Source organism: Heterocephalus glaber, unplaced genomic scaffold (genome assembly GCF_053883595.1).
Source record: "Heterocephalus glaber isolate CG9 unplaced genomic scaffold, H.glaber_assembly_v1.0 deba00001687, whole genome shotgun sequence".
NCBI lineage: Eukaryota > Metazoa > Chordata > Mammalia > Rodentia > Bathyergidae > Heterocephalus > Heterocephalus glaber.
In genome coordinates this window covers 1204145-1218816 of record NW_028258412.1, presented here as the reverse complement: position 1 = coordinate 1218816, position 14672 = coordinate 1204145, and the positions used below count along the sequence as shown (strand labels likewise).

The 14672-nt window shown below is 43.7% G+C and overlaps 1 protein-coding gene across 5 annotated transcripts in view; it reads right to left on the bottom strand.

The window, feature by feature from the left end:
- The window catches only part of Ube2l3 (ubiquitin conjugating enzyme E2 L3), a 53310-nt gene that overhangs the window by 9462 nt on the left and 29176 nt on the right, over window positions 1-14672 (bottom strand). For 4 of the 5 annotated variants that reach the window (XR_015446279.1, XM_004843307.4, XM_087198345.1 and 1 more), the window contains one exon: window positions 1099-1285. Coding sequence is in view for 4 of the 5 variants with exons in the window: in XM_004843307.4 (XP_004843364.1) it covers window positions 1099-1285 (187 nt within the window). In the remaining variant the exon portion in view is untranslated. Of the gene's footprint in view, window positions 1-1098; window positions 1286-7427; window positions 7602-14672 lie in introns of all 5 variants that reach the window. The other variant, XM_087198347.1, reaches the window with a different exon arrangement.

Genomic DNA, 14672 nt, shown 5'->3' with positions numbered 1-14672 from the left:
CAAGCTGTTATAAACCTCAGTTTCTACACAAGGGCCAAGCCCACTGGAGACTTTTCTCTCATTGAACATCAGCACTGTCAACTACTCAGCTGTCTGAGCCCAGTGATGCCTTTCATGGTTGATTACTTCCAAGGAGTAAGACTTGATTTTTTTCTTGTGAAAGGGTTTCAATTTCCACCTTCCAGGGTTTCATCCAAAAAATGACTACTTTAGTAATTGAAAAGCTCTACCCGCAGCCTTGCCAATACGTTTCATCCATTCTCTGCAATTTAAACAGATCTTACATTGAGGCAGTTACTTTTAAAAATATACATATTTATAGAAACACTTATTTTAATGCATTACATTTGTGTATATAATTTAGAAAGCTCTTTTTGTACCCTCTCCATTATTACAGTATTTTTCAATCTGATTAGTAGCCGTTTAGAGGGTAATTCAGTTACTTTTTACTGAAAGCCTCCTAAAACGTGAGGTTAGAATTTCAAAATAAAGTCTGAAATTAATAAAAACTAGATACAACCTGCAAGACAGTCTTGCTCCTTCCATGGGACAAGAGGGAGGGCAATCGATACTGAATCAAACACTTTTCCCAGAAAAACACACATCTGTGTGTTCACCCAGACACATGGACACACACACCACAACCAATTCCAGGGAGTTCTAGGCCCACTATAGCCAACTATATGTTATATTTGGAAGCGCTTCTCTCAAGACTGATCTTGTTCCTTCCCCTCAAACCAGCCACTGTGAGCCACTATTGGGCTGGAAGGCCCTCACCATCCTCCCTTCTTTCAAGTGTAAGTTCAGGTACCAAGTGCTGTGTAAGTCTACTTTAAGTTCCCCTCTGAGGCAGCTCAACAATCCTTCACCACTTTTAGGGACCAGTGCCCCAACATGCAGCAAACTTCTGGGCTTGTCTTTGTCCCACTGGGGTATAAACAACCAAGGGAGGGCCTCCTCCGTACCTGTATAGGTCAATATTTCAAATGGGACTAGCCATCCCCACAGGATGGTGGGACCTCAGCAGCACTTTGGTATAAACTTCAGTTGGTAAGGTAGGATTTCTCTTCTCTAGACTCTGACAGAGGAGTGCCTTACCTTGGTCGGTCTTTGTTGCTGGCTTCCAGTTCTCAGCACTAATTACTGGCAGGCAAACCTGTCCTTTTTCATCAATGTTTGGGTGATAGATCTTTGTTTTAAATGTGATCTTCGGTGGTTTGAATGGGTACTCTGCTGGAAAGTTGATTTCGATTCTAAAGGCCCCCTTATCATATGGAGGGTTGTCCTGGAAGGAAACAGAGAAGAAAACGAACACACTGTGATTCATACATCTGCAGCTAAGATAGGACTGTTCTAATTGTTCACAGGACAGTTAGTTTATTTCAAGTGGTACATCAATTGAAGACCCGTCACCTGTAGGGCAACCCATAAATCAGCCAGTATTTCTAGAGCAAGATATCTGTTAAGCTATGGAAAGGCTTGAGATTAAGTCCTGACATCTTTATGCTTTCTTAAAAAACTGGCTTATTTTTTAGGACAACTTTAGGTTCACAGTAAAACTGAGAGGGAAGTGCAGAAATAACCCATATACCCTGTCCCCCCATGCACAGGTTCTCCCACTATCAACAACCTTCATCAAATGGGTAAATTTGCTATAATTCATGAGCCTATACCAACACATCATCACCTGAAGTCCACGGCTTAAGATGAGGTTCACCCCTGGTATTAAATATTATATAGGTTATGTGTAGTTATACAGGATAACTGGGATCATACACTGTGCAGCTGGTATAATCTGAATGTTTGTGTCCTCCCCAAATTCATCCATTAAATCCTAATCATGAAGGGTGGGAGTAGCTCAGTGGTAGAGCTTGTGCTTATTAGATGTGTAAGGGCCTGAGTTCAAACCCCAAATAAAAGACATACATCTAATCTCGCCAGTGTGGTTATCAGGACATGGGGCCACTGAGAGGTGAGGAGGTCACTATGAGATTATTGCCTTTAGGAAAGAGGTCCCCAGAGGACTCTCTTGTCCCTCTCATCATATGAGGACACAGCAAGAAGGCAACACTATGAACAAAAAACAGGCCCTCCCCACTGTATGTTCAGTACCTTGATCTTAAACTTCCCAGCCTCTAGAATTGTAAGAAATAAATTAAGCTCTATAAGCTAGAGTATTTTTTTTTACAGTAGTCTGGATCAACTAAGACAGTAACCTTCTTGGAGTGGGTTCTTTCACTTAATAATTCATGTCTTTTTAAAGTGCTGAATATTATTTGTCTGGATTCCTTGTTCGTTTGTTCGTTCATTCATTCACTGTACTGCTAAATGAATCCAGAGCTGTAAATTGAGCTAGTTCTCTGCCCCTATTTTTAAATTCTGAGCCAGCCTTGGTAAATTAGCTAGGCTGGCCTTAAACTTGGTGACTGTCCTGCCTCAGCCTCCAAAGTAGCTGGAATATAGGGCTAGACCATCCATAGCACCCAGCTTGTACTATAATTTATTTAATCATTTACCTACTGAAGGACATCATGGGTTCTTCTATGTTTCAGTAATTATGAATACAGCTGCTGTCAACATCTGCATTCAGGCTTCTGTGTGGACTTAAGTTTTTAACTCACCTGGGAAAATAGCAAGGAGCACACATGACTGTATATGTGGTGAGGGTATGTGTAGTTTTATAGGAAACTACCAAACTGTCTTCCCACGTAGCTGTTCCATTTTGCATTCATATCAATTAATGAAAAGTTCCTGTTATTCCACATGCTATGAACATTTGGAGTTGTTGGTGTTTCAAATTGATGACTCTAATGGGTGAATAATAGTATTTCATTGTTGCTTCAATCTGAAGCACTCTATTGACACACTATTGTGCTTGACACCTAGATTTGTCCTTTTGGGTACTGAACCTAGGGTTTTTGTCTTTTGTTTTCAGAGACCATCCCATTATGGTGTCTAGGCCAGGATGACTCTGAAATCCTAGGCTCAAGAGATCTTGCTGACTTAGCCTACAGAGTAGCTGGGACTACAGGCAATAAACATTTGTGAGGTAGCTGTTTAAGTTGTGTTTGTTTTTAGTTTTGCTCCTGTTTCTCATCATCTGCCTCCACATTATTTCCTTATAATTAAGCTGGGTGTGGTGGTACACTCCTATAATCCCAGCACTCAGGAGGCTGAGGCAGAAGTGCCGTGAGTGAGGCCAGCCTGGGCTACATAGTGAGTTCAAGGGACTGCAGCTCTCAAGTCTAGACTACACAGTGAGATCCTGTCTCCAAAACAAACAAACAAATCAACTGCAACAACAAAAAACTGAAGCCAAATATAGTGGCACACACCTGTAATCCTGGCATTTTGGGAGGCTGAGGCAGGAGGACTGCCAAGTTCAAACTGAGCCTGGGCAACTTATCAAGACCCTGTCTTATAATAAAAAAATTTAAAAAGGGCTGGGATGCAGCACAGTACAAAGACCCTGGGTTCAATCTCCAATATTAGGGGGGAAAAAGGAAAGAAAAAAAATGGAATTTGATACAATTTACAATTATATCAACATTCATAGAGGACAAACATCACAGGCACAAGGGTGCACTATAACCACGTCTTTTCATACTTCCCAAAAAGTTTTATATTTTAGTTATGAAGGTCAGTCACCACAGCCAAGTTTTTCTCCTGGTATGGGGAATCGAACTCAGGACCTTGCACTTGCCAGGCAAGCACGGAGCCACTGAGCTACATCCCTGGACCCTAAATTCGTGTTGTTTTTTTTTTGGAGGCATAATCTCCACATGTAGTTCAGGCTGGCCTTGAACTCACTATGTAGTGCTGGCTGGTCTTGAACGTGCAATAACCTTCTTGCCTCAGCCTCCTAAATGCTGGGGTTACAGGCCTAAATTTGGGAGTTTTTGTGTGTTTTTGTTTTTGTACCTCAGGACCTTGCACTTGTGAGCCAGGCAGTGGAAACACTGAGCTAAATCCCCGGCCCCTAAATTTGTTTTTAATAAGCAAAATTTTTTATGCTCATTCAGTTAAAGAATCTCTTATATCTTTCTGGGTCTATTTATTTGCAGACAGTAGGAAAAACTGTTAAGTGAGTTCTTCATATGGTGCACTCACACGTGATGCCCAATCTTCATGTGCTGTCCATTTATTTTTTTCTTTTTGTTTTCTTCGTTTTTTGAGACAGGGTCTATGTAGCCCAGGCTGTCGTTGAACTCAAGATTCCCCTGCCTCAGCCTCCCAAGTGCCACAACTGCCCACTTTCTTCAAAACTAAAGGAAGGCCTCCTATATGAGGAAGTTCCGTATGGAGATCATATCTCTATGTATCTTCTGTTTCATCTCTTCCAGATCCAGCTTTGGTGCTAGGATCTTGATCCACAAAATCCCAGCTCCGCCTCACTGACTTCCAGCATGTTCTACTCTTCTCAGTGATCCTGTTTTCTTACTACAGAGTTATAAGTTCTTCGTATACTCTGGATAACAGTCCTTTATCAGATTCGGGGAGGAGGGAAGCAATATTTCTCTTCTGAAGCTATGAAAAGAACAATATAGATCTAAAGAACGACCTAATCCAGAATACACTGAGTGCTCAGGTCAAAGAAGAGGCTTGTTCTTCAAGTCCTGGGCAGCTTTGTCTCTCTAGGGTGGATCGGTACCCAGCTCAACAGCTGAATCCTAGGGCACTGAGCTGGTCACTGGCTGTCAGGCAGACTCAGGACAATGCCCTAGATCCTGACCCCTACGATACTCAAAGCTCTAGCCCTTGATGCCTGAACACTGTGAGGGCCCCAGAAAGAACCTTCAGCCCTGTCCACCTCCAGAGCTGGGGAAGCCTGTCACGCTGTATTGCCTTCCTTTGTTGAGACAGGGTCTTGCTATGTAATCCTGGCTGGCCTTGAACTTACTATGTAGCACAGGCTGGCCTCAAACTCACAGCAATCCTCCTGCCTCATCCTCCCGAGTGCTGAGATTATAGGAATGTGGCACCATGCCTGGCTATACTTTTTTTCTTGTATTCTGGCTCTTGTGGGTTACACCCAACCCAAGGTAAACAAAGTTTTGAAGGGTGCCCAGCAGACTCTTGTCAGCCTCTATACCACAGCCCACCTTCTCACATCCCAACCTAATTGGGCACTCTCCATTTACATAGAGCTCCTCTGCCGGGAGGCAAGGCTACCTACCACCCACCAGGTCTCCATACTCTCTCAGGTTCTAGACCTGCATGGAATAAGAGTTTTAAAGAATAGAAAATTAGGGCTGGGGATTTAGCTCAGTGGTTCTCCCACCTGCCTCACAATCCCAAGGTCCTAAATTTAATCCCTGGTACCAAAAAAAAAAAACCAAAACAGAATAGAATAGAAAATTGGGGAACAGTGAGGGGAGGGAGAAGCCTTCTGGGAAGAAAGGACTAAATATAAGGATGGCAGATTGGAAGGGAAAGCACAGTGCAAGCTGGGAGGCTGCCAGCAGGCAGTCTGGCTGAGCAGCTGCTGAGGCCACCTGCCAAGGCCTGAACCACCTCCTGAGCAGGTGGAACTCTGCCTGAAGATGAATCTGTGGGCAGGCTGGTTGGGAGTTAGAAAGGGAAAGACTCAGGGTCAGCAAGAGTGGGAATTCTTGGGAAAAGTCCAGGCCATGTGGGTGGAGGGAAAACCTGCACCACGTAGGAAAGGCAGGGTAAATCAGGATTTTTGCTCCAATAAACCTAAGACCTTCTTTAGGGGACATGAAATTTTTCACAACACTAGAAGTTAGTCCTATCTACAAATACATGCCTTGAACTGCTCTACTTAAGAGCCAACTCAGGTGCTCACTTTGGCAGCACATATACTAAAATTAAGAGCCAACTCTGTGTTACCAATGAGCTAATGAGAAAACACTGTTGTTTTGGACCCAGGGATGGAACTCAGGACCTTGTGTTTGTGAGGCAGGCACAACACCACTGACCTAAATCCCCAGCCCTATTGTTTTTTTGGTTTTTGGTTTTTTTTTTGATGCTAGGGATCGAACTTGGGTCCTTGTGCTTGCGCAGCAAGCAGTGAAACCGCTGAGCTAAATCCCCAGCCCCTATTGTTTTTTTTAAGGAGAAATTTTTAAAAATGGCGGCGCGGGGGGTGGGGGGGGTGGCCTCGGTGAAACTCACTGTTACTTACATGCTTGAGCCATGTAAAAACAGCATTTCTGTATAAATGTTGACTGGTGAGATCCAACAAACGTCTTCACTCAGCATCCAGGACTGACCAACCTCCCATTTCCTGCCATTTGCTAGGTGGAAAAGAAGGTTGAGTGAGGCCAGCAAATCCTGCATTAGCAGGCCTAGCCTCAGCTCTGCCTCTTTTTTAGCCAAGGGCGGGTCTCAGAACACAGCAAACATATGTAAAATGTGGGTAACAGCAGTCTGCACCCAGAGTTAAAAGATGGTAAGAGAGAAAAGCAGTCAAGTCCTACCTGACTGGCATGTAGGCAGAGGTCAAGAAAAGCAGGTGTGTTGCTACTGGAGGCAGCCAGGCCTCCTATCACCCAGGGAACACAGCTAAGCTCACTCTGACTTCTTTGAGCCTCCTTCTTCTCCCAGATGATGAAAGAAGAAGCTCAGGTGTGTGATGGATGCAGACTATGCATCAATTGAGTGGCCTCTGGTGAAGATATGCAAAACTAAAACAGGATGTATCTTATGTGTAAAGCTCTAAAGTAATTTTTGATATTCTAAAACTTAAATTTGTCCTTTGGGAAGGCAAAGCAGAAATTATTCAGGACATTAATGACAAATAGCTTTGTAAGAAAACACAAAACAAGTTTTTAGAAATTTATCTCAAGAATAATATATTTATATTATATATACCTCAATCACATTTTTTTTTTTTTGGTACTGGGGATCGAACTCAGGTCCTTGCACTTGCACAGCAGGCGGCGAAACCACTGAGCTAAATCCCTGGCCCTCACTCACATTTATTTTTGGTACTGGGAATCAAACTCAGGACCTTGCACTTGCCAGACAGGTGCAGTGTCACTGAGCTACGTCCATAGTCCTAAAATGTGTGCCTCTTTTTTTTCCAGTACTTGGGATCAAACTCAGGACCTTGTGCTTTTGAGGCAGGCCTGGCACCACTTAGTTAAATCCCCAGCCCACTTACATTTTTGTTCACAGTTCCTGTCTTATAACACCCTCCCCAAGGCAGGGGACAGGATTTCGCTGTGTAGTTCAGGCTTGCCTTGAACTCACTATGTAACTCAGGCTGGCCTCAAAACCATAATTTTTTTTCTCCAAGCTGGATCATACAAACTCTAGTCACCCCCTGCCCTTCTGTCTTGGACTTGTCTGTAAAAAAAATTCTCTGACCTACTGCATGAGTTAGTCAGGGTTCACTAGAGGAACAGATTTAATATTTTATATATGTATGATTATATAGAGGATTTACTAGGTAGGCTTACAATGGCCGCCTGCGAGATCATGGGTGGAAGAATGCAAAATGGCCATCTGTGTGCTGGAGAGCTGGAAGATCCAGTTGAAAGTCGAAGGCGTGGAGCTCACTGCAGAGTCCCTTGTGAGTCCAAGTGGAGAGCCGAAAAGTCTGTGTTGGAAGACTGAAGAGTCTGCACTGGAAGCTGAAGGAACTGAAGATGAACTTCCAAAGGCAATGGTGAAGATCAGAGCTCCTCTGAAGAAAAAGGAAGACCTCCTTCTTTCCCTCTTTATTCCATCCAGGCTAGAGGCCTTTGGGTTGGTACTACCCACATCCTGGGTGTGTGTCTTCCCCTTCTCAGTCTACATGTCAATCATCCACAGACACATCCAAAGCTTTACTAATCAGGTACAAAGCTTTTACTCAAATCCAGTTCACATATCACAATTAACAATCACAATCCACCCCTTGTCAACTTGACAACCAGACACACCTCCTTAAACCATACTTAATCTCCAAATATAATAGCAAGGTCATAATTACATCTAACACATTACAACTATCCTGTGGAAACAAACTAACTCCCTCCCCAGAATAGAAGTCAAAGTTTTTCTTTGGGTGATGCTTACTCTTCTCCTAACATTCCATAATTCTCTCTCTCTCTCATTTTGTGTGTGTGTGTGTGTGTGTGTGGGTGGCGGCAGGGTTTTGCTATGCAGTTTAGGCTGGCCTTGAACTCACTATGTAGCCCAGGCTGGCCTTGAACTCATGGTTTTCCTCCTGCTTCAGACTTTCGAGTGCTGGAATTACAGATGTGTGCCACCATGCCTGGCTTCAACATTCTGTAATTTAAACACTAAATAAAGATTTAACAATACTTAAGAACTATACAGCAGGGCATGGTGGTGCAGAAGACATGGACATTTTTGGTACTGAGGATCGAATTCGGGCCCTTTCGCTTGTGGGACAGGCAGCACAACCACTGAGCTAAATCCCCAGCCCTGAAAGAGCTTTTATACTATGCCAGTCTTGTGCCAAGTGCTACTACTTAGGCATACCACAACAATCACCAAGCCAATCATCAGTCACTACACTAACTGGCAAGAAAAGGGGAGTAAACAAAACTAAAATGCCCCAACTATCATAGATATCCAAATATCCTAGTTATTTAGGCAAGTTTTTAGGTTTTGTAACAATTGGGGGGAAAGGTTTTAAACTGGCATAAAATTCACATAACCTACATAATTATTTGAAAGTCTAAAATTCAGTGTCCTTTAATGTATTCATAATGTTGCATCACACTTCTCTGATTTCAAGATTTTTTTATGGCCCCAGAAAAACACTCTGTGCCCATCAACTAACAAATGGAAGACTGAGACAATATAATGTTGCTGAATAAATTAACCTGCTTCATTGGAGGCTCAGGGAGTTTGGCCAGAGGTGGGTAACTCCTCCTAGAAGGGACAGAAGAAGAGATGGGGGGCTGAAGGAGTCACCTCAGGAGGAAGGCAAGACATGGCAGCTACTGCCTAGGCAAGTTGAGAAAGCACATACTCGTTCTGTTTTCTACAACTCAGCCTCTGTATTTATTAAAATAACAGTCTTTAAGAGAAATCTGTTTATTGTACAAAACATGGGACATGGGCAGGCAGAGAAGAACATGCACTGTCTCAGTTACCTCCCTGACAAAGAAGTGGGGCCGGCACTTAGGTACATACCTTCCTGCCCCCTTTTTTTCTGGGTGCATGCACATGCAAGTACCTGGACATGCCAGAACATGCTGTGGACTTGCACAGGTGAAGCTGTGACCCCTTTCTTCACCCTGCAGATTATGCTGACTGCAGCCCCCATCACAAGGCATGCATCTCCCAGTTCTGCTTCACAGATGGCAGGACACTTCACAGCCAGGGTGCATCGCATCTTTCCCACTAGCCCACGGAAGGGCCCAAACTCTACACTCCATTTTGTTTGTAAAGATGCTATCATTAGTACCTTTAGTGTCTGTGACAGTACTAAACACCCACAAATGTCTTCACTCAAAGACAAAGTACATGGGCCGGGGATTTAGCTCAGTGGCACTGTGCCTGCCTCACAAGTGCAAGGTCCTGAGTTTGTTCCCCGGGTACCAAAAACAGTAACAAGAACAAAAAACAAAAAAACAAAATCGAAGACAAAGTACATGTATTCCCAAGACACCACTGGCCAAACCCTGGGGAGCAGCAGGGAGGAAGGCAGCACCTACTCTGGAGGCCACAGGCAATGGGAAGCAGTCATGAAGGTTCCCCGCTATTCAGCTGGGATCCTGTAGCACTGTGATGTCTACATTTTGGTTACCTATCTTTTGCTTGCTAAATGAACTGCATCAGCTCAGATTCTCTTCTTGCCTATAAAATCGTCAGCACCAACAACATCTGTGTTATTCTTCTTGAGCCAAAGGCGCAGCCCAAATAATTTGACACACCTGGAACACAATCACCCCAGACCCTAGCCCCAGCCTAGAGTTTGTTTACAAGAAAACACTGTCCTATTTCTGGGTAATCTCAGTCTCTAGTCACAGCCTGTGGAGGCCATTAACACAGGTGGTAGGAGAACCTGTAGGTTAATCTAGGAGATAGAGTCAATTTCAGATCATTTCCATGAAATAAAACAACTTATTAGACATAAAACACTGGTTCTGAGGTAGAATAAAGATATGTAGAAAAGGGACAAGAAGAACCATAATTTAAAAAATGTACTTTTAAGAAAAATGCAACTTTAGAATAGTTACCCAAAGTTATCCATATCTTCACTCCCTAGGGTTGTTTATGCTGCCTAAGCTTGTTTTTTTTATCTTTTTCTTCCAGGCCCATTACACTCAAATCCCCTAAAGATACCATAAACCTGGCTGGGTATGGTGGCATGCTTAGAATAATGCTGGAATTATAGATGTGCATGCCCAGGTGAGTGTGTACTCCTTTAATTCTGCCTAATAAATCTTTCTGTGCCTCTCACTAAGGCATCCTTAAAATTTCTTTTTCTCTACCCAGAGTCAAGAACCTACCTAGCAGGCTGCATTGAGGTCCCTCCCCATCTCCTCCTTGGGGGAACGACTCCAACCTTATCTGATAATAATGTGACTTTTAAAAATCCAAAGCTTGGGCTGGGGATTTAGCCCAGTGGTTCCATCGCCTGCCTCGCAAGTGCAAGGACCCGAGTTCGATCCCCGATACCAAAAAAAAAAAATCCAAAGCTTCTGGGCCAGGGATTTAGCTCAGTGGTTCTGGCTCCTGCCTCGTAAGCACAAGGACCGGAGTTCAATCCCTGGTACAAAAAAAAAAAAAAAAAAAAAAAAAAAAATCAAAGCTTCTTACAAAGAAGACACAAACAGATAATAATACAAAATTTTCTTTTCAACGAACTAAGATAAACTAGTAGTATAAATATACAAATTAGCATATATTAAAATACTTTTGAAACAAATACACACACGTACACCAAATATGGCATTTCTCATATAACAGAAACCATGTGATATTTAAGCTTGTGCATCCAACTGTATCCATTTACTCAGGAATGCCTCAAGGTTATCTTTTTTGTTTGTTTTGTGGTCCAGGGTGGGCTGATACTCCTGCCTCAGCTTCAAGAGTGAAGGGATTCCAGGTGTGTGCCACCACACCTGGAATGAAGTTTATCTTTCTTTAGTGCAGCATAGCATACTACTGTGAGATACACAGTGTACTAACTATTGTTATTATTTTGCTATGAAATTTTCATTTATTTTTTCATTAAAGGGAGGGAGGGAGGGACGAAGGAAGGGAGGAAGGAAGGAAGGAAGGAAGGAAGGAAGGAAGGAAGGAAGGAAGGAATTTATTTTTAAATGTAGTCAAGGTCGGGGGTGGTGTCATACACCTCAGGACTTGGGAGGCTGCAGCAGGAGGATCTCCATTTCAGCCTGAGCTGCATAGTGAGTTCAAGGCCAGCCTAAACTACACAGCAAGACCCTGCCTCAAATAAATGAATAAATGAATGAATGAATGAATGCAGTCATGGCTCATGTATACTGTAAGTAAGTGACTAGGGAGGGGGGCTGTGACCCTTAATGAGATGTAAGGGTCTGCGGGGGGCTTTTGGTACTGTAGCTTGGTTCTTGACCACACCAAACTATACACACAACAAAACTGTCTGGGGAATTAAATATACATACATAAAACTGGAGATCTGAATATGGCTGGTGGATTGTCTCACCATTACCTTCCCACAATATTGTGCTATAGTTATGCAAGATATTAGAGGAAGCTTGCTGAAAGGTGCTAGAATCTCTGTATTTGTTTCTTACAAATGCATGAGAATCTACAATTGTTTAAAAGTTAAAAGTTCAAAGAGAGAACAGAGAACACACAGACACACGAAGGTGCTATTTCCTCCTCCAGCACTGCAACACTGCCAGATCTGCACAGGTCTCCCATCACACACCAGCTATTTGACTACTGGGTGGAGAGCTGAACAGAATGGAATGGAGGGCAGGAGAACAAGGAGACTAGAGTGTCTAGGACTTGGCTCACTTCACTGAACTGCAGGATTAACCAATCCAGGGAAGCCACCTCAGGAGACTCCTTTTTCTAAACCAAGCTTAGCTAGGGCTGACCTCAACAGTAAGGTAAGTGGAACATTGTGGAGGGTGTGGTTTACTGTGATAAGAGAGTTCCAGAGAAGACTCAGGACAAGGGAGGACGGAAGCCCTAAGTAAAGGGGTATCTGGGGAATTTTGGGCAGGAAGTATCTGACTACTCCTGAAAAAGCCTGTCTCCCATTGAAAAGGAATTTAGCTATAGAATTAGTTGGTGTGGAGTGGCTAGCCTTGGATCAACTCAGAGTCAATTTGTGTAAGGCACTGACCTCTAGCCCAAGGGACAAAAAGCAGAGCTGTTCCAAAGCAGGTGTCTCTGAGCCAGGGAGGTGCTGCAGAAAAACCTGGAGACGAGAAAGTCCAGAGAGAAGCAAGGGCAACTCGGGGATGGGGGGGCGTTGGTGTTTGTTTTTTGAGACAAGGTATTGCTATGTAGTGCAGGCTGGCCTTGAACTCACTATCTATGTAGCCCAGGCTGGCCTGCAATTTGCAGTAATCCTCCTGCTTCAGCCTCCCAAGTGCTGGGATTACAGACGTGTACCGCCACACCTAGCAACTTTGATTTTTAAATGGACATTATCAGTATACTGTACCTGATGCTCATCCTCAGAAACAGTCTATGGGGCTCATGAGAATCTGGAATATGTGGGTCCTAAAAGCGGCTGCTGGGTGTGGTGGCGCATGCCTATAATCCCAGCACTTGGGAGGCTGAGGCAGGAGGAACACCTCTAGTTTGAGGCCAGCCCAGCCTACGTGGTGAGTTCAGGGCCAGTCTGAGCTACAGAGGGAGACTTTGCCTCAAAAACAAACAAAAATGGGGAGGGGGGTTAGTGTGGGGCCAGTGAAACTACAACAACAGAGACTGCTGCTCTTCCCAATAGAATATGAGTACATGGTACTCCCACTGAGGCAGATACATAAAGCATCAGGGATACAAAGATGACTCTTATATCTGTGCTTCTGAAGTCCATGGCAAAGAAAAAAAAAGATTAAAGTCCATGGCAAAGAAATCCAAGGGCAGCCTGACTGCAGCATTAACCACAACATTAGCTAAATAAAGCACATACTTTGTGCAAGGCCAGTGGCATTATCAACTTTAGTGCTCTTGATCACTGCAAGAAGAGTTATTTATTAGCTCCACTTTACAAATATGGAAACTGAGGCATAGTTAAATGGAAGAGTTACTGCCACTGTTGGAATGTCCACCAGTGTGTAAATTACCTTTTCCATAGAAAGTAAAATGATCGTGTCAAGTTCACAGCAAAGAACACGGGGCAAAGGAGCAGCCCAGGCAAGAAAGGACTTAAACCAGGACCAAATCCCTCCTTAATGCCTGGTGTTGTAGCACATGCCTGTAATCCCAGCACCTGAGGTGGGAGGATTGCCTTGAGTTGGAGGGCAGCCTGGAATACATAGCTAGACCCTGTCTCAAACAAATAAACAAACTTGGGGGAGTGACAGGCAAAGCAAGCAGCTCCAAACTTCCTTTCTTCCAAACAGAAAAGTAACTGTAGAAAATGTCAGAACCAACTTTGTCAGAACTCTAGAAAACAATCAAAGGTTTATAGCAAGCAAATGACAGAATCCAGAAAAGAACAACTAAACAGCAGTAGAAAAAGCCTTGGGGTGATTTCTCTCTCCTTCACTCTAATCCCTACCTGGCTGGGGAATAGGCAGCCTAGACCATGAGGTCTCCTTTCCCAGTGCAGGACCCTGACCCTTACCCCAGAGGGAGTAGAAGAGGCCTTCTTCACAAACTGCTATGTTTGTTAGTTCTAACCTGCCTGAGGGCCATCTGAAGGAATGACACAGATGTTCATTTCTATCTCGCTCAACTTGCAGCCCATACAGGGTAGAAAAGTAGTGAGTACTTTTTTTTCTTTTCTTCCCAGTACCAGGAATCAAACTCAGGACCTTGCGCTTGCCAGGCAGGTGCCGCACCACTGAACTAAATCCCTGGCCCTGCAAGTACATATTGTTCCCAAAAAATTCCACAAAGGGGTTGGGGATTTAGCGCAGTGATGTTGCCACCTGCCTTGCAAGTGCAAGGTCCTTGAGTTTGATCCCCAGTAGCAAAAAAAGAAAAAAAGAATGAAAAGAAATCCACAAAGAGCAAAAATGAACAACTGAGATGTACAATAAATTGCCTAGTAAAAGCCAAGCCCAGCAGTTGGGAGGCTGAAGCAGGAGGATCCTAAGTTTGAGCCTAGCCTTGGTGCTTAGTGAGTCCTTGTCTCAAAATTAAGGGTTCAATCATCAGTTGGGGGGGAGAGGTGCTAGTCAAGTAGGAAATGCCAAGGAGATAATTTGTTTAAAAAATTAGGGTATTAAAAAAGTGCTCAGGTGGGCTGGGGAATTTAGCTCAGTGGTTCTGCCGCCTGACTTCCAAACGCAAGGTCCCAAGTTCAATTCCCAGTACCCCCCCCACCCCGGCAAAAAAACCTATAATAAGTGCACAGGTATACTGAACCATTTGGAAAACACACATACATACCTAAGATAGGACAGACCCTCAGAAAAAAAACTAAGAACAGCTGTCTGTGGTGGAACACACCTGTAATACCAGCTACTTGGGAGGCTGAGCCAGGAGGATTGCCAGTTTGAAGACAACCTGGGCAACTTACCAACACTTTGTTGCAAAATTTAGAAAGGGCAGGAGATGTAGCT